General features: G+C 36.3%; 1 protein-coding gene across 5 annotated transcripts in view; it reads right to left on the bottom strand.

The window, feature by feature from the left end:
* The window catches only part of LOC133637720 (C-myc promoter-binding protein-like), a 106802-nt gene that overhangs the window by 37029 nt on the left and 46324 nt on the right, over positions 1-23449 (bottom strand). For all 5 annotated transcript variants that reach the window (XR_009823357.1, XM_062030512.1, XM_062030511.1 and 2 more), the window contains exons 7-20: positions 22104-22170; positions 21854-21912; positions 21550-21694; positions 21191-21366; positions 14331-14431; positions 12989-13204; positions 10323-10468; positions 7717-7755; positions 6461-6591; positions 3364-3496; positions 2837-3043; positions 2563-2691; positions 885-1026; positions 569-679 (exon numbers count right to left, since the gene is read on the bottom strand). Coding sequence is in view for 4 of the 5 variants with exons in the window: in XM_062030512.1 (XP_061886496.1) it covers positions 569-679; positions 885-1026; positions 2563-2691; positions 2837-3043; positions 3364-3496; positions 6461-6591; positions 7717-7755; positions 10323-10468; positions 12989-13204; positions 14331-14431; positions 21191-21366; positions 21550-21694; positions 21854-21912; positions 22104-22170 (1802 nt within the window). In the remaining variant the exon portion in view is untranslated. The remainder of the gene's footprint in view (positions 1-568; positions 680-884; positions 1027-2562; positions 2692-2836; positions 3044-3363; positions 3497-6460; positions 6592-7716; positions 7756-10322; positions 10469-12988; positions 13205-14330; positions 14432-21190; positions 21367-21549; positions 21695-21853; positions 21913-22103; positions 22171-23449) is intronic.

Below are 23449 nucleotides of genomic sequence, written 5' to 3'. Positions count from 1 at the left end.
TCACTGGAGAGGTACCAGTCTGGAGAGGCACTAGCTGTTCCAAGTCGTGACCCGAGGTGGACCACTCTTCTATGCATCATTTGGTGACGTCTCTGCATTGTCGACTTGTCTACATGCAAGAAAATCTCCCTACTACCCTCTGCTGGCTTCCAGATGGACTGAACTCTCACAATACTTATTAATGTAACAATTCAATACATGTGCCCACTCTGCATCTATTGCAGCCGGGCTTTTGAAGTATTTCCTTGTCTGAATATGGGTTCAGATCAGGGGATGTCGTTGTGGTTTGTGAAGCCCTTTGATGCCCTTGTGTTTAAGGGTTACATAGATAAATTGTGATTGATGTTAACTGTTAAAATGGTGTATTTCTGTGGCTCAGAACTGAACAATAAACTTTCAATTAATTTTAATGGGTAAGATTGATTTGAAATACAAGTATTTTGCCTCTGTCACATAATCCATTAAACTTGTAAGCTGAGTTTCCACTGTGATTGTGCTCATGGTGACAAACCAAACAGGATATAATTGTAAAAAAATGTAAAATAAAGTGTTTGTAATGTAGATCTACCTGTGCTAGATCCATCATCAGTGATATCTGCTGCTCTACCCTGCTCTGTTAGGGTGACGTCAGCTGTGCTGTCCAGGCTGCCATGACTATCAACGTCCAGGTCGTTGCAGTCTACCCCCCCAAAACATAAATCATTATCGAAGACAACAGTTCTTCTGTAAAAAGAAAATATTTGCTTTCAGTTTAATTTATTATACCATTAGCAGAATTTGACGGTAAAGTGACTCGCATAGAGATTGTGTAGTTGTCGCAAAAATGATGAGGAAACCACAGATTTTAAAATAATCATTAAAAATAATTTCCTCATGTTGATTACCTGACAGCAGGCTCTGAGTGAGAGGGGCATGTTTTCGCAGTGACCGTTTAAACTGAGCCACACCCAAAACCACATTTCTCAGCTTCATCCAAAGAAAGTATCCCCCTCTGGTGCTGGTCGGCCAAGTGCTTTCCAGCACTGCCTTTAAAATTAAGAGGAAGAGACAGACAAGAGAAAAAAATTGTTTCAGCAAAACAATTTAAAGAGCTTGCGTTTATTTGTAGAGTCCCAAACATTGACAAATCGATAAGCAGTTGACACTGAGATCTGGAATTGTTCAACTTGAAATTCCAACAGAACTTTTAAGGAAACGACACAAAAGTAATGTTTCTGTAAATGGTACCAAAAGTAATTGTATTGTTTTGTTGGAACCTAAATGATAAATGGTCTGTATTTATGGAATGCTTTACTTACCTGGAATGATACCTAGAGCGCTTTACATTATACATCACATTCACACAAACATTCACACAGTGATGGCGGACAACTACATGAAAATTCACAAAAAGCTTTACTTAAAACAATGTAATAAAAGTTGGTGTAGATCACAGAAGTCAATCTCCCAGCACGCGGCACTATTTGAAAATCAACGTGTGTTTTAGCAACTAAGAACTCCAACTTACTCCAGCAGTAACATCCAACATAATGTACATCTTACCCCGGATTTCCAGTGGCTGTCAAATAGCTGCTGAACGAAACCACCACAAAACAGCACCGCCATCTACAGTGCGGCATCCCTACCGCCGTTCTGTTGCGGCTCCATCGTGCAGCAACAATACAACAGTAACATCATACCTTGTGAGCGTGTCACAACAATCAGTCCCCTGCTTTCCACACGTGCCCCCACACGGTGGCCTGCCCCGCTATTTGAGAAGGACTGCTGTAATTGAACACAAACATATTGTTCAAATGTTCTAATCATATTTATTACCACAAACAAGTATTTTTAAGTGCAAAGTATAATACAGGAACATAGTGTTTCAAGTAACTTTAGCTGAATGTCTAAAGTGACAAGTGTAAAACTGTGTCTTTCTACTTCCTGAGAAGCATTGTCCTCTGCAATGGACATTTTTGTATTACTGTAGTTAGGATAGGGTTCATTCTCATGAGGTTAACTGACAATTTAACTTTTAATAATGTAAGTACCTCACAAATTGATGTTTGGCCTCACTGGCTTCTTTGTTTCACATCAAGGATATTTTCCAGGTGATGGTTCATCAAATTGCCTAATACTCGTATTCCTTGTCATAGACATTGATGCGTGCAGTGTTTCTTTTGCAAATCCGAGCTACCACATGAGGATTTATTCCAAAAGGAAATAACTGCTTGTCTGCTCATTCATCAGACCAACAAAATATGTCCATACTTCTGATTAAAACTTTGCAAGAGGTTTCCCACTCTGTTCTGTTCTGTCCAAATGAGCTGCCCCGTCGAAAAAAAGCTACCACAAGGGATCATGGGAGGTGTAATTTACTTCTCGGACCATTCCATTAAATAGCTAAAGCACCATAAAAAAACCGATATTGACGGGTGTTACAAAGTTCTCATTTGATCCCGTCACATACCACAGTATTATTGTTAAGACTTTGAAACTGAAATATCTAAATATTTACAATAATGTTAACCCAAATGTGCATTAACCATCAATGCACATTTGGTTTCATTCATAGTTGTGTACCTTATTGTAGTAGCCATATGTAATTGCATTTGGGTGGACTCCAGCTTTCTTCATTTCAAATAGGACCCTGACTGCAAGGACCGGCTGACCATACTGTCCACAAAGCTGCATTAGCACTCTGTAACACACCTATGAGAAGAAAGTTAAAATATGATGGCAAAGTTTGAAAAAAAATAATGGGGCCGCTTAAACAGTATTAAAAAAGCTTATACTATACTATATATTTAAGTATATATACATACATACATATATATAAATAATCAGGGCAAAAAACCTCATCAGGTGGTTGCAGCTTCTTGACCTGCATCTTACGAAGGACATCATAGGCAGTACGAAGTGCTCGCACTTTAGAATGGCAAACCTTCACATATGCTGGTAGACAGATAAACCAGAGGCCATAACAATGGCGCAGCAAGCACATGGACCATAGCTGGGGGATGGATGAGTATTTTTTGGCTATTTTCTGGGCTGATTTAATCTCCTGTGGAAATAAAGAAGGGTGGGGAGAAGTTATTTAGAATAAAATACTGTTGTAGCTGAATATTGGACATTTAACAATGGTTAGTAAGGTGAGACTGATTTTTCACTTATACAAGATGGTATCATTCATTTGGAAATAAGGCAATAATTTTCACAAGTGAGAGTACCAGAATATAATTCAAAATGGGTTTAATTTACTTATAAGAACACAATTAACGTTTGTTGTATTAGGTTAAAAGGGCAGTTAACTATTGTGCTCTATTAAAGATTATTTGAGATAAAACAAAAATTAAGACAGCAGCATGCTCCTGTGCTGTTCACCTGTTTGCTACGCCTAAACATTGGGGCGGGGCTGGTAGGGCAGCTATGCCTGGCGTTGAGGCGAGAGGAAGGTGTTTGAAGGCCCTCCACTGGGTCAAACAAGTCCAAACTCAACACTGGGAAGACATCATACCTGATGAACAACAACATATATGAAAATATGGAGTGAAAGACAAAATATTGTTTCACTTATAATATTCCTCAATAATTGATCCAATCAGCTACTACTGCAACTTATTTTGTTCAAAGTCTCAGGGGAGCTACAGTCTAAACACATCTTAGACATTCACACTCAAGTTAAGTCTATTTTATTCCAATTCATTGTGCCTTAAATCAGATGCATTATATGTTAAACCCTACGAACAAGTATTTAGTAGTTCAGAGTGCAGTTAATTTTGCTACATGTAAATCAAATTTGGGCTGCACAATTCTGCAAAAAAAGGAATCCACTTTCTAAAAATAGAAATAAGTAGAAATGTAGAAAAGATATAAAGTCGAAAACATGCTGTATGGCTGCTGCGTGTTATGACTTTAAATTACTTTTTTTTTTTTTAACAAAGAAATTAGAGATGCACTGAAATTTCTGCAAATTTTGTCGGGAGTGGAGGCAATATGTCTGCAATGTCTGAGAAAGACTCGCGGACAGCAATCTGCAAAACATGCAATGTGGAAATATCAAGAATGCAGTGGTGGCTGCTGTTTTTTTAAATAGGGGAAGCGCAGTTGGAGCTGCAACAAAAGGCTCGTGTGCTCATCTGTGAGTGCATTGCATGCGGTGGAGGCTCGCAGCAGCACTCACTCGCTGTTTTTCAGGGACATTGCAGAACGACAGAAGTCAAGAGTCTCCATACACAAGTACAGTCTCCAATAGCAGCAGAAAAAGATGCTAGATTTGTCGCTAGTCGTTTTCAAATGAAGAAAAGTCACTAAATGGATTGTAAAAGTCTCCAGATCAACTTGGAAAAAACTGAATGAAACTTTAAAAATGCTCAGGCTGTGTGGTGTTTATATTTCAAAATTTCTGATTCACTAATTTTGTTGGCAATCAAAAAGGGATTCAGCCTTAAACAGATCATCATGGGGCGGTGTGGCTCAGATGGTAGAACGGCTGTCCAGCAACTTCAGGGTTCCTGGTTCGGAACCACCTTCCGCCATCCTAGTCATGGCCGTTGTCTTTGGGCAAGACACTTCACCCTCCTTGCTCCTAGTGCCACCCTCACTGTTGTATAAATGTGTATTAATGTTTGGTGGTGGTCGGAGAGGCCGTAGGGACAAATTGTCTACCCCAGGGCAGCCGTGGTTAAAAATATAGCTTACCACCATCCATCTGTGAAAGTGGAGTTAATAAATGATGGGTTCTCATTTTTGTCTGTAAAGCGCTTTGAGTGTCTAGAAAAGCGCTATATAAATCTAATCCATTCGTCTTATTATCATTATTAATATCCAACTATCATGAGGAAGCCCACCACCCAGGCCAGCCGACTGTCTATAGACTCTCAGAGACGCCAAGCGTCTGATGGGCGGAACAAAACTGAGCATTTCTCCAATGACTGTGTAGTTTGACTGCAGTGGAACAACCAACTCTATGCTTCCATGTTGACGTCTTCTTTGTCGCATGCGATTACTGGTGCCTACTTACTATTTTATTATTATAAAATATTACAAGATATATTATTTTTAATTTAATAGTGTTGAAGTACAAGTGGTAAATAAATATACACAGTCATAGTCATAAATACAATGGTAATAAGAATTGGCCTTCGTTTTTTTCAGTTTTCGGCCTTAGTTTCCCCAATTTTGGTTTTGCCTGCATCTTAAAATCCTACAAAATCGAAGAGAACCATTAACTGCTAGCATATTTTCTCAATAGTGGTTTAAGAGAAGTGATTTGACAAATAAATGTTTATATTTTTCACATAAAAGTTAAACCTGATAATGTGCATGGCTGCCACAAAACACAAATATTTAAAAACGGATGTGATGGTTCCTATAACCATGTATAACCAATCAGTAAAATCATATGCTTTTCCAAACACTACTTTTATGACATGTAGTTTAAAAAAAATTACGTTGCGTGCGTGTGTGATCGTACTAGGAAGACCGAAGGTTATATGTTTGGTTAGGTTAGGTTAGCTTAAGAGTTTGTAAAAATTATTGCTAGGTTACAAATGATGCCTTTCACCTGTATAGTACAGCAGAGATGTTGGCCAACTTTGAAATTTGGCAAGATATGTAAAAATTTGGAACGACTGAAGCATTGGATACTTGCTCTCAACTTGGCTCTCAAATGGAAAACAGCATAAGACCAGAAACCTCGCTAGGAAAACTAAGAAAATGCACATTTGCTCCCAGCATTTTCTATCTGAGAAGTGAGGATTATGTTGAATTTACAAGCTCAAAGAAAGTTCTTGTGCTGAAAGAAACAACCATCCCACCAGTCAGCATTACAGTGAAAGCAGACATTGTCAGTGACTGTTTTACTATTTCTCTTACTCTAAATGTTAAGCAATAGTCCTACATTATAATGCTCCAAGGCTCTCGCAAAGTCTACCATAAATAGTGGTAGCAAACACAGAATGTGCTCTCTATGCTGTTGACAGATGTAGCTGAAATCAATGCGCCAAGGAAAATAAATTACTGTAATGCTTAAAAGGACCAAAATACTCTATAAGTGCTTGCTACAACATTACATACATACTTACAGCATGTATATCAAATGTTGTTGGATGCTTTTAAGAGGAATTTATAGACAGATTAGATTACTCCCAGTTACCTGCCTTGTTGGCCTCCTCGCACTAGCAGTTGTTTAATATTTTGAACTATTTTGTTCCTGTCTGAGATAAAGATTGTGAGTGATGGATAACATTTCTCAAAATGTGCAGTTTTTCTTTAAGTAATTGCCAATCCAATTTGTTAATTACATTTAGCAGAAAATGGTTCTTATATTCAAATTGGTTTCAAAAGTGATCAAAAATATGATGCTAGCAAGTTTTTTTAATAAAAATAAAACAATTTTTACACACTATTCTAAAGCTTGGCACATACCACAGTTTGCTGGTCTCCTCTTTTTTTATTTCCTTTGATATTTTTTTTTTACCTGTAGCATAAGGGATACGCTTCCCCATCAGGCAGAAGGGGCAACTCTGGAGGTGTGATGAAGACTGTGTGCTCACTACGATGGACATCAGTCTCTATAAACCTTGCTTCATCTGGCCTATCACCATCTACCTGCAGAAAAGTGTAAAAACAATGTTTAGACAATGGCACAATCTGATCTATTACAACAGCTATAAACAATACATGCAGCAGATGATCACTTGAGTTATGATCACATGGACAGACACCTATTCGACCGATGCTTTTTGACATTTTGAGCCAATTGATATCGTTCTGAAATTTTAGTTTTTTTGCTTGAGGAGAGTGCTTGAAATTGCAGAATTGTTAAACAGTAGTGGGCAGTAATCAGATTTACACATACAGGTGTGGCAGATACAGTCATTGTCAAAAGTTTACATACATTTTCAGTAGACCCATAACACATTCATAAAAGAACCAAACTTCATGAATGTTTTTTGCGACAAACAAGTATGTGCTCCAATCACTCTATGACAAAAAAATAAGAGTTGTAGAAATGATTGGAAACTCAAGACAGCCATGACATTATGTTCTTTACAAGTGTATGTAAACTTTTGACCACGAATGTAACTTTCTGCTTTATCATGTAATCTTTCTTTGCAGTTTACAGGTGATTTTTTTTATATATCGTGCAAAGTTTCATTTATTCCAGCAATGAGATTAACAAGGTGAAACTAAAATATGACATAGGCTCATAACATGCCAGTCAAGATATTTCAAGCCTTCTTTTGATATAATTTTGATGACTCTGGCTTACAGCTTCTGAAAAACTTGAATTGAATAATTGGGGTTTTGAAAAACTAAGTTGTGATCATCAACATTATAACAAATTAAGGCTTGACATATCTCACTTTGCATGTAATGAGTGTATATCACATATCAGTTTCACATTTGAAGTTGAATTTCTGACATAAATGAACTTTCGCACAATATTAAAATGTTTGATTTTCACCTGTATTGTTTAATTAGCAAAAATAATGGTGTCACACATTAATTAAAGACATTATACAAGCTGTAGAATTAGAATACATATTTCTGCAAACATGTCGGCAACATGATGAGAAATGGAAACCTAGGTTGTTAGGGATTGCACAATAAGAGGTGAAGCTCATTTTAGTATTGCTTCCCCTTTTGCTTTTGCTCTGTATTCAATCAGGAAATACCAAAAAACTAATTGTAAACCATAATAGCTGGTAAACAATAAGAGACATACTGTACCTTGCTCCCTTTTTCAGCACTCCGCTCTGAGCAGTACAACTGCTCACAAATAAAGAGAGAAAAGACAAGAAAAGAATAGTGAAAGGACATTCAGAATTAAGATTGTTTAGGTCACACATTTTAGTATAATTGGTAGAACATGAAATACCGTAATTTCCAGACTATAAGCCGCACCTGACTATAAGCCGCACCAGCTAAATTTAGGGGAAAATACAGATTGCTCCATATATAAGCCGCACCCGACTATAAGCCGCAGGGTTTTGATGTGTAATTACCGTAGTATATAGGGGTTCCTGCTACCACGGAGGGGATTGTCGGGACAGAGATGACTGTTTGGGAACGCAAAGCGTCCCATTTATTAACAATAAATCTTTCAATCATTCAATCAAACTTTCACATCTTTGACATGGCGAACAGCATTCGTGCAGAGTACAAATAATACAACGGTGCGAAGTAATACAAAGTGCTCGCCTGTACGTTATCAAAATAACCAGCCTACCGGTATATGAAAAGTCAGTCTTTAATCATTGTGTCATCGTCTTCCTCCTGCGTACTAAAACCACCGAAATCCTCTTCGTTCGGTGTCGGAGAAGAACAGGCCGTAAATAAGCCGCACTGTTGTATAAGCCGCAGGGACCAGAACGAGGGGAAAAAGTAGCGGCTTATAGTCCGGAAATTACGGTAATCCTGGTAAACAAATAATACATACAGACTACAGGAGACACATTTTATACTGTACTATTCTAATGGAAAATGTCTCTCAACAAAATATAAGTGTATTATTGTTTCTTTGTCTACTTTTCTCTTGATTTGATACTTTTCAGCATGAACAGACAGCTTACCTCTATGGTCTTAACCGCCTAATGCCAACCAAACTACAAAAAATGCCTGCCGCCCGAGTACAGCTGGGATAGGTTCCTGCCCCCCCGCAACCCCGAGATAGACAAGCGGTAGAAAATGGAAGGATGGATGGATGGCAATTACAAGGTGGCTAACAATGCAACTAGTGGGAGTCATCTAAGGCGCCCACAAAGCCCTCTAAAAATTTTTTTAAAAACACCAAAAATATTACATTTACATGTTGTCATCTGCATATTAACCAAGTATTAGCGATATTGTTTTAAGTGCTAACGCAGAGAAACTACTTTTAGTGACCCCGTAATCACAGAGGTAACTAGCTTATGCAACTGTGAGCCGGTGAGCTGCTGCATCGCCTTTGAGTTGGTAAAAGTTCATTCTAGAGGATAAATAATGCCTCTTATTTGTATAGTACAAGGTTGTGGCCATAAACTAAAAAGTTGGTCAAATTTGATATTCAACTTAAACCTGGAAAGTCACGAAAAGACGCTTGTTTGCGCCCACAATTTTTTTTCCATTTGTGTGAGGATTATAATTAATTCTTCATCTTAACGGGAAGATACAAACATCCCATCAGTCAGCACCCCACTGAGAGCTGACATTGTACAGGAAGTGATTGTTTAAATGTGTTCGTAGTTTGTATTTATTGTTTAGTACTTAGCGTAGTGCTACTTGATAGATCTGCTCATCACTCCGCTTCTAAAACCTGTAGCTCATCCTCTGTATATTCAGGCTCATAAATATAAAGTTCTGAATCATCACTTGTCCCAAAGTAGTCGTTGTTGGCTGGTTAGCAGTAGTATTTGTTGTTGAAGTAAATTGCGAATGTTGTGATGCATCTGTGCATTATTGCTCCGCTGCAGGCTTTACAATGCCCAAAATATGTAAATATTACATGTTATTATTATTGTGCCTGTAACACCATTACATAAATACTTACAGAGTATATATAAAATGTTGTTGGATGTTTTTAAGAGTGATTTATAAGTGGAATAGAGCAAATCCCATTACCTCCATTGTTACCCACCTCAAACGTGCCGTATAATAAAATTTTGAATACATAAAAAAAGAAAGACATATGTGTTATTGTCTTACATAATGTTTGTAAATGATAAACAACATTCCAAAAACAGTGCAGTTCTCCTTGAAGAGTATGTGGCTCTATTCCATCACATTCAGCAATTTTTTAATTATATCTGGTGTGGTACAGTCAGCCCCAAACTTTTATAATGCTCAGATGTCTAAGCAGCTAGTGCTAAATAAAGAGTATATTGAATGTTTGACCCTTGTCAAAACCGAAAATGCCTCTAGGTCAGGTGGTTGTAACCCAGCAATAAAGTATATATACAACTTTTGCACGCCCTTCAAAAAGTTATAATCTTAAGAGCCCTCAACAACCTGGCTTCCCATATTCTTCTAACCTCTTCTATCAACAAGCCTCTCCCAATCCCTTGGAACTTGCCAGCACACACTCCCGATCCTCTTATTGTTAAATTATATTTCATTATTCTATACCTTAGTATCCATCTATTTTCAATACCGCTTGTCCTCGGGGTCACTGATTAGCTGGAGCCCATTCCAGCTGACTTTTGTTGAAATGCAGGTACACAAGTAAATCACAGTAAATAGTGCCAAATATAGTTTCATAAACTATTGTAGTTAAGCATCCTTGATATCTCCGAAAACCAATAATATGTTTAAATATATCAATAAAACATGCGTTCTTCTTTAACTATTAAGAAACTCACTTTTTCCACACAATCGTCGAAGAAGGCCAGACTAGCGTCTTTGTCGCTAACAAAAGAGCACTCCTCAATAAAATGGATAAACATCTGGGTTTTGGTCATCATTGAGTAGAATTTTTGGTGGGAGCGGTCACGACTCTTCAAGAACCCTGGAAAAATGAATAATAATATTACTCTTCCTTACAGGTGTCTTAAGCCGTTTACCCTTATTGTTGCATGCCCACTCAGCATGGGCATGCTTTGAACCACTTTTTTCAGATGGGAATTACAACATACATCTTCAACGACTTTTAAGAAGAAGAAACGTAAAAGTTGAACTTCATTTTGGATTTTTTCTGATTTACATATTGTCAAAATCATACATACTGTATAGTACTTTGCACTTATACTGTATTTGGTAAAATGTCACTTTTCTCTCACAGAACGTATTCAGACCCCTTTAAATGTTTCACTTTGTTTCATTGCAGCCATTTTCTAAAATCAAAATTTATTTTATATTATTTATTTTTATTTATTTATTTTATATATTTTAGTTTATTTTATTTCTCATTAATGTACACTCAGCACACTATCTTGACAGAAAAAAACAAAATTTGAATTTTTTGCAAATGTTTTAAAAATGTAAAACTCTGACACAATGACCATCTGCTTTTTGACGTCCTCCCTGACTAGACGAAGATGAACGCAGACATCCTGGATAAAAAAAGCAACGCTTCCCACCCTATCTGATGGAGCTTGAGAGGTGCTGCAAAGAGAAATGAGCTAAGAGGAATGGGCGAAACTGCCCAAAGATAGGTGTGCCAAGCTTGTAGTATCTTTTTCTAAAATACTTGAGGCTATAATTGCTGCCAAAGGTGCATCAACACAGTATTGACCAACGGGTTTGAAATCTTATGTACATGTGATTTATTTAGATTTGTTTACATTTGCAAAAATATCTACATTTCTGTTTTTTTCTGTCAAGATGGGGTGCTGAGTGTACATTAAAGAGAAATAAAATGAACTTTTTTGATTTTTGCAAATGGCTGCAATGAAACAAAGAGTGAAAAAATGTAAAGGGGTCTGAATACTTTCCGTACCCACTGTGTGATTTTTGTAGCGATTAACACCCTTTCTGATCTAACTTTGGCTGATTTTTGATTTGACAACTCTTCTTGGCAAGGTGAAGCTTGGTGAGAAAGAGACTACTGTTATCTTGAATATATACAATAGTTGGATTATTTAGCTAACAGGGAATCTGCCTTATTATGGAGCTCCATGCAATTATTCATCTTGTGGGGTAAGAAAGGTGAGGGTTTAGTCCATAATTACATGGAAGGCGATTGCTAAGAATTTTCTTGGTGGCACATTGGTAATACACTTTGCCATCATAGGTTGAGATTCTGCCATGCTAAAAAGGCAAGTGGCAAACACAAAGTGCTGTAAAACAAATAAATGAGCACGTACGCGCACACATACAAACACACGCGCACACATACAAACACACGCGCACACACATATTTGAAAAAATATATGTACAAATAAAATATAAATATAATAATACATTAATAAGTTAATAAAAATGAGTGAATAATAGTAGTGTAATAATAATTAAGATAGAAAACATAATCAATAATAAAAAAACATAGGAATTTAACATGATCAGTAAAACAGCCTGATTAAAAAGGTGTGTATTAATAAGCTAAAGAGAAATGTGCGGAACTATAATAAAGTTTGAAGTATTAGCAATAATAATATGGGCTGCTTGCATTGCAAGTGCCCATTCACTGCTGCTTAGCAGCATGTGAATGGGTGCTTGCATTTCAGCAGGCCCATAATAAAGATGAGTTGACAATAGTCAAGTATTTTGTCAAACTAACTGTACTAACAGGTATGTTTACTACGGCTACAGTGAGAGAAAATGCATTGATGGATGGGCTGGAAAGGAAAGATTAAAAAAACAATAATGATTTAAAAATATATATATATATATATTTATTTATTAGTTATTTAAAAAAAAAAAATTGGGACTTCCGGATTTTGGTCTGCGGGCGGTAGTTTGGGGACCCCTGGTCTAGATCTTAATCCAATTGAAACTAGGTGGAGGGAGTTGAAAGTTTAAGTTGCCAAGTGACAGCCTCAAATCCTTCAGGATTTTGGAGACTGTCAAATAGAGTCGACCAAAATTACTCTTAAAGACGTGCGCAACTCTGGTGACCAACCACACGTACCGTCTTACCGGTTTGTGTTTGCCAACAATTGTTTCGCTTCTAAGTGCTGAATCATGTTTCCAAACACTTATTTTACTAAATTATTTGTAAGCTTAATTTGATAGATATTTTTTCTGGATTTCTTTGTTGATATTTTGTCATTGTGTAAAATAAAACTTCACCCCCAAATTTTAAGATGAACACTTATTGCGTCTAATGTATGTAATTGTTTGTAATGCTCCCATAAACCTTTCTTCTGATAAATGTTTAAAACTCTAGTATTTGGTATGTAGTTTGAATTTTTGAGTGTTATGAGTCTCTGTATTTTATTCCTATAACGAAGAACCTGCATGAACGATTGCATTACAGTCAGTCGTTCTATGACTGGGCTCTGTTGCACACATCAATCAATCAATCAATGTTTATTTATGTAGCCCTAAATCACAAGTGTCTCAAAGTGCATTTAATTATTTTCCATACCTTGCAAGTCAAAAAGTGAGCTGGCATCTGTTGCTTTCTCAGATGGTGCCTGGGTAATAGGTCTCAGAAAGGAACGGTAGCCTTTTAAAATGGCTGCCATGAAGCGCAAAAAGGCTTCCTGGATCTCCAGATTCACAGTATTGAGACTCTTCCCACAGCTCAACTCTGATACATCACTGATGGTCAACTCAGGCAAAGTGTCAGACTGGTGCTGACCTGCAGACAAACAAACAGTACCTTCTGAAGCATGGATAATAAAACACTTGTAATTTTTGTTTTACAGTAGGTAGCGTTTTATTTCAAATAGTCAGTCAGTCAGTTTCAGTTTATTTCGAACGTGCATACAATAAAATGCAATACATCACATATTTCCAGTTGTTTCATTACAGCATGTCCGAAAAGGAGTAGGAAGAAACAGACCTTATTTAATTCCACTCCTTTTCGTATCATAGCAGTTTTATCCTATTTGTTTGTTCTCTATTTTTACCACAACAGTGAATAAATAAATGAGTAAATGAATTAATATACAATAAGTAAAAAATATTTAATACATAAATATTAGACATGTGAACTTATACACAATAATTTAAAGTTCTCATAAATAAATAGTTAAGTAATTTATGGTTCACCTAGGAGATGAATGAGATTAACTAATTTCTAAAAAAAAAAAAAAGTTCTATATGTTTATCAGAATTCTTCTTCTTTGTACTTCGTATAGAAGCTATCTGAGACATATGATTAACCCCATAAGTTCCAATTTTTCTCTTGAAAAAGAAATGTCTGACATACATTACTTTTCAGTTAAGATTTAAAAAACTCATTTAAGTTTAAGTTATTTAAATTCTACAGTTTAATAGTTGCAACAAATATTTGTGTGAAAGCCAATTCACCAAACACCAGGAAATCAAATGTATAAATGCACAAACATTTACTGTAAAATAAAACAAATTTGAAAGCTAAGTGTCCTGCACATGAATCTGATTCCATATTTATGAATTTAAAAGATTATTTTAAACTACCTTCAATACTGAAAAAATAGCATTTGCTGCCTGTCCCCTCGTCCTTAACATTTTAAAGGACGTTACATTGACATACAATAATTTAAAGCCTTCAAAATTATTATTATTTATTTACATATTTGTGAAAATTCGTAATGTTCCAAAAGTCACATGTTCCACAGGGAGTTGCATCATACAAGTCATTTAGTTACAGTAGTTCACTAGAAAACATCCCCATATAAATGCAATACGAAAAAATATGTTTAAGAGTTTAAGCAAAACATTTCCTATATCAACAATGAAATTATTCAGTTATTAATTGAATATGCTCAGTCAGTACTCACCATCAACAAGTTGCTGGTATAGCGTGTTCAGCACATTCATTAAGATTTTACAAGCTTTCTTTGGTAAGATCTTCCATGTGAGGGCTCGCTTATCTTCATTACTGGAAAAGTAGACACAAACTTAGTTCTGGAAGGGTTGATGGGCCAGAAAAAACATGCACTGCAGTTGGGCCTGGTGATTTCTTACCACCATAGGGTCAGAACTGTGAAAACCGCCAAGCATTATGTGAACCTAGTCTAGCTTACCATAATAACTAGGGATGTCCGATAATGGCTTTTTGCCGATATGCCGATATTGTCCAACTCTTTAATTACCGATACCGATATCAACCGATACCGATATCAACCGATATATACAGTCGTGGAATTAACACATTATTATGCCTAATTTGGACAACCAGGTATGGTGAAGATAAGGTACTTTTTAAAAAAATGAATCAAATAAAATAAGATAAATAAATTAAAAACATTTTCTTGAATAAAAAATAAAGTAAAACAATATAAAAACAGTTACATAGAAACTAGTAATTAATGAAAATTTGTCAAATTAACTGTTAAAGGTTAGTATTATTAGTGGACCAGCAGCACGCACAATCATGTGTGCTTACGGACTGTATCCCTTGCAGACTGTATTGATATATATTGATATATAATGTAGGAACCAGAATATTAATAACAGAAAGAAACAACCCTTTTGTGTGAATGAGTGTGAATGAGTGTAAATGGGGGAGGGAGGTTTTTTGGGTTGGTGCACTAATTGTAAGTGTATCTTGTGTTTTTTATGTGGATTTAATAAAAAAAAAAAAAAAAAAAAAAAAAAAACGATACTGATAATAAAAAAAACGATACCGATCATTTCCGATATTACATTTTAACGCATTTATCGGCCGATAATATCGGCAGACCGATATTATCGGACATCTCTAATAATAACTGTAACACTGCTTTTCATCTTAAAGGGGTCATATTATGATTTTTTAAACACTTCCTTGTGGTCTACAGAACATGTAATGGTGGTTCTTTGGTCAAAATGTTGCAAAGATTATGTTTTACAGACCACTTTCAAGCTGTTTTCCAACCGTCTCTTCAGGATGTGCCGTTTTGTGAGCGGTCTTATTTACGTGGCTTCACTTACACAGCGTCTTCTTCCTGTCATCCATGTTGTAGTTTTTAGCGCTTCCATGGTTAGTCTACTGACAGATATAAGTTTGAACTATACGCTAATTTGTATTAGAAATGGCGACAGTGAAAGATGCTGCAAGTCTGAGCCAGTCTGCCCCACAACAAGAAGATAGCAAAAAAGAAAGAGCTTATTGACTACAGGGCGGACTACAATGGTGGCCTCGCGCTAAAAACTTTGGGTAAACTTATACCATATATAGAAATATCAGCTGAAGTCACTAATAGTAAACAGGTTACACTTGTATAACGCTTTTCTACCGTCAAGGTACTCAAGGCGCTTTTCCACATTCACCTATTCACACGCACATTCACACACTGATGGTGGGAGCTGCCATGCAAGGGCCTAACCACAACCCATCAGGAGCAAGGGTGAAGTGTCTTGCCCAAGGACACAACGGACATTACGAGCATAGCAGAAGCTGAGGATCGAACCAAATTTTCGGGAACTAAGCAGATCCCAAATACACAAAAAAGGTACCAATAGGTAAGAAACATTTGTTTTGCATAATAGGTCCCCTTTAAAATAAGTAAATGATTTAGTCAGTTGGCTACAGGGAAAAAATGGAAATGGAACAACATACTACTGACACTGACTTATTGATGTAAAGACATACTGTATAGGGCCATTATACGTAATAATATTGAGATTATAACAAAAACATAAAAAAAATAAAAAATCTATTTTACTCTTTAAAAAACAATGGGAACAATTAAAATTCCAACATATTTTATGTTTTACTTAACTTTTAGTGCTTTAGTGATTAGATGCAAAAATTTACAGAGCCCCTAAAGGGACATGGGAATTATTTTTTTTTTAGACATGTATCTCGTGGCCACGAGAAAGTATCTCGTGCGCACGAGAAACTTTCTCGTGGCCACGAGAAAGCATTGGATGCGTGCTGATGGTTTGGTGTGTGTTAAAATGGCAGTTTAGGAGTTAATATGGCTGTATTTCCAATTAGGACTTTCCCCCATGTGTGTTGTGGCAAAATGTGAATGCTTGATTAGTAGGTGTGAGACAAACACTTCATCTTCCTGGTTATTGTAACGCTACGTGTTTGGCATTATTTAAGACTTTATCATGCCCGGGAAAGGACAGTTTTCCTCTTCTGTGGCTGTGGGGGGGTGGGCGTGGCTTGCGGACCTGCAGTGAAGCGGAGTGTGTCAGTTAGTATGATGTTGATGTGATCAAACTTCTTTCTTGCTTGGAAGATACACACACAATTGTAACTGTTATTTCTTCCTGCAAATAATAAATATGTACAACGTGTTTGGATGTATTCATTTATGTAAAATTGTCATTAAATGTAATATTGCCTGACAAAAAGTGATACGACGTACGTAATATTTTGATATTTACACACGCGCATCTGACTAGAATACCCTTATGTGCATTACATATATCAACATCAACTACCTACTGTACTGTTTACTTGTTGAAATACCCTTTTTAGAACAAATATCTACCCACATAATTTATATGTGTATACCTATATATATATATATATATATATATATATATATATATATATATATATATATATATATATATATATATATATATATATATATATATATATATATATATATATATAAACTTTCTCGTGGCCACGAGATACTTTCTCGTGGCCACGAGATACTTTCTCGTGGCCACGAGATACATGTCTAAAAAAAAAAAAATTCCCATGTCCCTTTAGGGCAGGGGTCACCAACCTTTTTGAAACCAAGGGCTACTTCTTGGGTACTGATTAATGCGAAGGGCTACCAGTTAGATACACACTTAAATAAATTGCCAGAAGTAGCCAATTTGCTCAATTTACCTTTAACTCTGTTATTATTAATAATTAATGATATTTATCTTTGTGGAAACACTGATCATCTTAATGATTTCTCACAATAAATATATATAGAAACAGATAAATATCAATATGCAACACTTTATTTTTATATTTTCTCTAAGTGCACATTTTTCAAATTGAACATTTTCAAATGATCACTTCTAAGACAGTCTTGTGAAATCACAATATCCCATTTTAACTAGCTAGCCACTAACATTTTTTAACAAATCATGAATTACTTTGCACCATGTTTGTACAAATAATAACTCATGTAAAATACAAAAGTAAACTCTCAAATTTTTAAATCATGTCACACTTTGAACTGGACACCAAATCTGTTATCTGTTTCTTTGTCAGTTAGTGGGAAGCCTGGCATTGCATGCTGTTAACTAGTGTGTTGTACTCTGGTGTGTAACTTGACACTGCAACTCTGAGTGAGTCTTGCAGATGTGTATCAGTGAGGCGTGTTCTGTGTTTGTTCTTGATGAAGTTCATGTCAGAAAAGGCTGATTCACAATGATAAGATTTTTCCTCATTGTTTGCGGAATCTTCTTAATCTTTTGGACATATTTTCACAGCAATCTGGCCTTAAGCTTAATTATGATAAATGTAAAATGTTAAGGATCGGAAATCTAAAGGGAACGTCCTTTCGAATGGAATGCAAAGTGCCTGTTTTGTGGACAGATGGACCAGTTAACATACTTGGTGTTGTTGTCCCAGAAAATCTGGAAGATCTAGGCTCAGTAAATTATGATAATCGACTAAGAAAGCTGGACAAAATTATGCAATTATGGAAAGGGAAATCCCTAACCTTGTATGGTAGAATGTCTATTGCCAACTCGTTAAATATTCCTCAATTTATTTATTTGTTTTTGTCATTACCAGCTCCATCACAAAACTTTTTTAAGATTTATGAGCGGAGGGTCTTCGATTTTGTCTGGAACGGCAAACCAGAAAAGATTAAAAGAAAGGTTTTGTACAAAGAGTATGAATATGGGGGCCTGAAACTTCTCAACCTTGAAGCTATGTGTCTGTCTTTAAAAGCATCAATTGTTCCAAAGATGTATTTAAACATTGAGTGGTACACAAATGTGGTTTCTGTTATTTTAGGAGAGTTCATTGACAATCATGATTTAGTCAATTTATAATATAGTACTCGGTAAAAAATTAATTTTTAAGGCCAAAAACAGATATTCACTTAGTATTACTTTCTTTAAAACATTTATTCAGTATTTTCTAACTTTAGAAAGTTACATGGTTGAAAACGATAATGATGCCAAAAAACATTTAAAAAAAGATGAGAAGTCCTCAAAGGCTTATTTTGAAAGTATAATTATGTTTATAGATTATATGATATCTGTTGTTGTGTTCCCTAATTTGAGTGACCTGGACATAATCTGGACTATACATAAATGCTTATTTTGAAAATGTAATTTTGTTTATAAATTATATGCAATCTGTTGTGTTCCCTAATTTTTTTCTGTGTACATGAATGAAGGTGTGTGTTGCTGAGTCCGACTTGGACCTTATCTGGACTGGGCCTAGTTTAAAAAACCCTTTAAACAAATCTAATTTCATTGACAACCTGGTCTGTTGAAGATAAGGCCCTTTTTTAAAAAATAAAATAAAATAAGATAAATAAATAAAAAACATGTTCTTGGATAAAAAAGAAAGTAATACAATATAAAAAATAATTACATAAAAAATAGTAATTAATGAAAATGTTAGTGGACCAGCAGCCTATACAATCAGGTGTGCTTCAGGGACTGTGTGCCTTGCAGATGTGTTGTCTATGTTGTGGGAACCAGAATGTTGGTAGCAGAAAGAAATAACCCCTTTTGTGTGAGTGGGTGTGGATGAGTGTGCATGGGGGAGGTTGTTTGGGTTGATGCACTGATTGAAAGTGTATCTTGTGTTTTTTCTATGTAGATTTAATTTATAAAAAAATAAAATAAAAAAAATTTTTTTTTTTTTTTTTTAGAACAGGCCCGCGGGCGACTCATCTGGTCCTTGCGGGCGACCTGGTGCCCGCGGGCACCGCGTTGGTGACCCCTGCTTTAGGGGCTCCGTAAAAATTCAACCATTAATGAATATTATTCATTGGGAGTAATTATGTGAAATAGTTATAATGCACAGTAGCAAGGGAGTTCAAAAAATATAACATTGCAGGTCTCCTTCCAAGAAAGATGTCCTGATATATTTCATAAATCTTTAAGGATATTCTTGTCAACAAATAGTGTTTCTTTAGAATGCACATACTTCTCTGATGATAAAAAGGGATGACAGTCCTTAGAACTACAACCCAGCTGTGAAGCTTGGTTACCTGGTTGCCGTCTTGTGAGCTTAATGTGTAACTACTGTTTTCAATGACGCAAGGTTTCCAAAGACTCCCCGTCTCACACCTGCTCTACAGCCCCCAGATGTCTCACACTTTGAAAACCACTGGTATGGAGAGTATGAAGGAAGCAGTATAAGGAGCAGCATTTTAACATTTATACCAGGGATCGCTAACCTTTACTATCAAAAGAGCCAAATAGTCTGGAACTGCAAAACATAAGACGGCTGAAATTTTTTTGAAGTTTTATTATTTTCTTCATTTAAACTGTTCCAACAACCAAATACAACAAACAGAAGTGCAATGTGCATGCGTAGGCCTACGTTTGAAACAAATGATGAGTAATTGTATAGACAATGTCTTTCACAGTACATTTTTTGCCCTTTTTTGCTCTTTACTTACCACATATAAGCACACGCCTCTTTGGCAGTGAAAGCATATCCACTCAGAACTGAACTCTTATTTTCTTCAAAGATTTCACTTTTTAGGACATACTCATTCACCACATGCACACATGTGCCAGTACGGGCGCCTGAATATCTTCAGACTTTAGGTCTGGTTCTGACCTTGTGAAAGATAGTTATTAACGGGTGTAGCGGGATTGTAGATACCGCGGTATTTCAGTTTCAAAATCTTCACAATAATGCCGTGACACTTGATGGTATCAAACAAAAGCTTGGTGTGTAGTTTTTTCCGGGCGCTGTAGCGTTGGTCGGAATTGTGATATTTGACGCGAAAATTTTAATGTAAAATAACACAGATTTCTGCGTTTTTGCGGACATTTCACAAGCCTGATTATTAAAAGTTACATTTTTAGTTAACTTTTCTGAGAAACAGCATTTTCCTTAGTGATATAAACATGTTCACTATGTAGGACACTGCTTCTCAGAAACTAAAAGTTGAAAGACACAAAATTGCAGTGTTGTTTTAGACTGGATGTTTACATTGTCATTTCAAAGACACTCAACTGAAAGTTTTCATTATTATTTGCATGAAACAGCGGATCTCCTTGCACAATTCTTTGCACTTAAAAATACATGTTTGTCGTAACAAATGTGATTACAACATTTTAGCATTATGTTTGGGTTCAATTACATAATTTACACACTATAGCATTTTTAAGTCTTTTTTGGATATATACCAAAATACTATCATACTGTGGCCTCAGTACTGTGAAATCGTACCATGAGATTTTGATACCGTTAAATCCCTATTAATTATTAAAAGTTTTACAACTTGTGGCTAATCAAATTTTGTTTCTATATTGACACAAACTCAAAATATGTGTTATTTAGCGGTCCCTTTCCGTTTAGTGTGCTTGGTTTCAACGTCTTAACTTCGGCAGCCATTGGACAACATTTTTTTAAAGGAAAAATCAACAAAAATGGGTTGGCTTTTGCTCCCAATGATGCTAGATCGGAAAATGAACTGATAACATAATTCTCTTTGCCAAGAGTAGGTATATGAATAGGGAAGCACTTAGGGAAGTATTAGGGTGTACTCACTGGAATATGGTGTTTGTGTCCAGGTCTACGCAGCTCACGTCTGGTGGAGGGTCATAAAGTTCAAAGTAGCGAGAGTCCACTCCTACAATGAATGGGCATGGGGCACTCAACACATCAGCCAGCGCCAGTGGGCACAGAGGAATATATGGACAGGGCCAGTGGAAGGGGAAGATCATCTGAAGGTACAGAAAATAAAGGCATTTATTTCAAAGCAGTGACAAAATGCATTTTGTTTGCATGAAATTAAATATAAAAGAAGCACACACTACAGTAGTCACATTAGATGCATTGCAAAGATGGGAAAAATAGACATGTCACAATACCACTTAGTCCATCAGAATGGAGCAACTACTACTTACAGATACCAAAGCTTCGGTAACGCTGGTAAGTACGGCAGGTCGTAATGAATGAACTAGAATCTTCTGTTCAGTGACAGCAAACACCAGAAGGGTGACAGCATTCACTGGTCCAAGATTCTGCAGCAACGTGGAAAATCGTCCACCACTAAGAAAAACAAAAAACAAATGCACACAATTATGAATACAAATCATAAGATTCTAAATATCTGAAAAATCGCTGTTCTTCGAGTCACTTAGAGGATGTGTAGCAAAATTACTGTTAGCACAAAAAATATCACCACAATTGTTGTGTGGACAATTATACCTGAGTGGTAAAGGAGACGACACTGGCTGGCTCAACATAAGGCTGTCATGAGGGGAAAGCTGTGTAAAAGGCAAAACGTTGAAAAACAAGATTAGAACATTAATAATAATAATAATAATAATAATAATATAATAATAATGCTAAAAATGATAAATGACTGTAAGGATCCCTTTTATCGTTTTTTTTTTCTTCCAAGTTGTAACATGCACCCTGTTTTTACAGCCTGGCAACTTTCGCAGGCAAAGCTTACCTGCACCAGGATGCGAGGCCTCTGAGAGGAAGGGAAAGGAACTTTGTGCATGAAATGAGAAATGTGCCTGGGAAAAATAATCAACAACATATGAGTCTAAAAACAGCAGGAGGTAGTTTCTGTTAATACAATCACCATAGACAACAGATGTACATAGGTACAGTATATAAATTATAAATATCATATCACAGCTAAGAATGACACAAACTAAAGGGGTGTCCTAACCTCGACTTATATTTTAGTACCATAGTTTTTCAACACATTTTTGGTGGCCAACTGTACTCAAGCTCATAGCAAACAGATTCAGTTTTTTCTCCACATGGGCAAAAAAAGGTGAATATTTTTTTTTTTAATGATAATTTTAGTTATGTGACATCAAAGTAAGGTATTGTACTGTCATACTGTAATTTAATGTAATTGATATGTTACCTTAAACAGTCCCTCAAGGATTTTGCCTGATTTCGCAAAAGCTATTAAAAAGTTGCGCAAACGTTGCCATGTTTAGGCCTTTAAAAAAAAACATTGCATCAGCCTATGATTATATGAATTTGTTATCAGTGTTTGGTCACCTGGTCACATTCAGTAATTTGTTGTATTTAAGATACTTTTTTTAACAAACATTCATGTGGTGTGTGGTACTGCATCTCTATTTGACCACTCGGACTCATTCCCATGCAGTAACTTTGTAACGCGTTACTGTAACGCCGTTAGTTTCGGCGGTAACTAGTAATCTAACGCTTTATTTTTTATATTCAGTAACTCAGTTACCGTTACTACATGATGCGTTACTGCGTTATTTTACGTAATTTTTTATGTAGTATCGGCTAGAAACAGAAGATCTTAGTGTGTTTTATTGGAAAGTTGCAGTGTCGTCCTTCTGATTCTTCCTCTGTCACAAGCAGGAGAAGAAAAGAGGCGCGCTCTGTATGTGTCTGGTTGTGGGTGTGGGTGTGGGTGTGGGGGGAGAGGAGGGGAGCGTGTCTGTGTTAGTGGTGCAACGGATCAACATTGATCTCCGTTCGTATCAAAATCTTCGAATCGACACACACGTGATCTGCGGTTTGCTTTATGAAGAAAAAAAAAAAAAGTTTGTGCATGTTCAGTCCATACACAGCGAGTTCATGGCGAGCGGAGTAACGGAGGAGCTTGAACGCCCCGCGCCATTTAAATCCCCTGTATGGGAGCATTTTGGCTTCCCTGTCAAATACAATGATGAAGGAAAGAGGTTAGTGGATACAACCGTGACTGTGTGTATGACCACGCACTTGAAGCGACATCATCCCGGTGTTTTACTGACAGGAGTGAAATTGAAGGCTGCGCCATTTAAGCAGCCCCTTGTTGCACAA

Source organism: Entelurus aequoreus, linkage group LG02, assembly GCF_033978785.1.
Source record: "Entelurus aequoreus isolate RoL-2023_Sb linkage group LG02, RoL_Eaeq_v1.1, whole genome shotgun sequence".
Taxonomy (NCBI): Eukaryota; Metazoa; Chordata; class Actinopteri; order Syngnathiformes; family Syngnathidae; genus Entelurus; species Entelurus aequoreus.
Note: the sequence above shows the minus strand (reverse complement) of the source record. Positions and strands in the feature narration are given on the sequence as shown.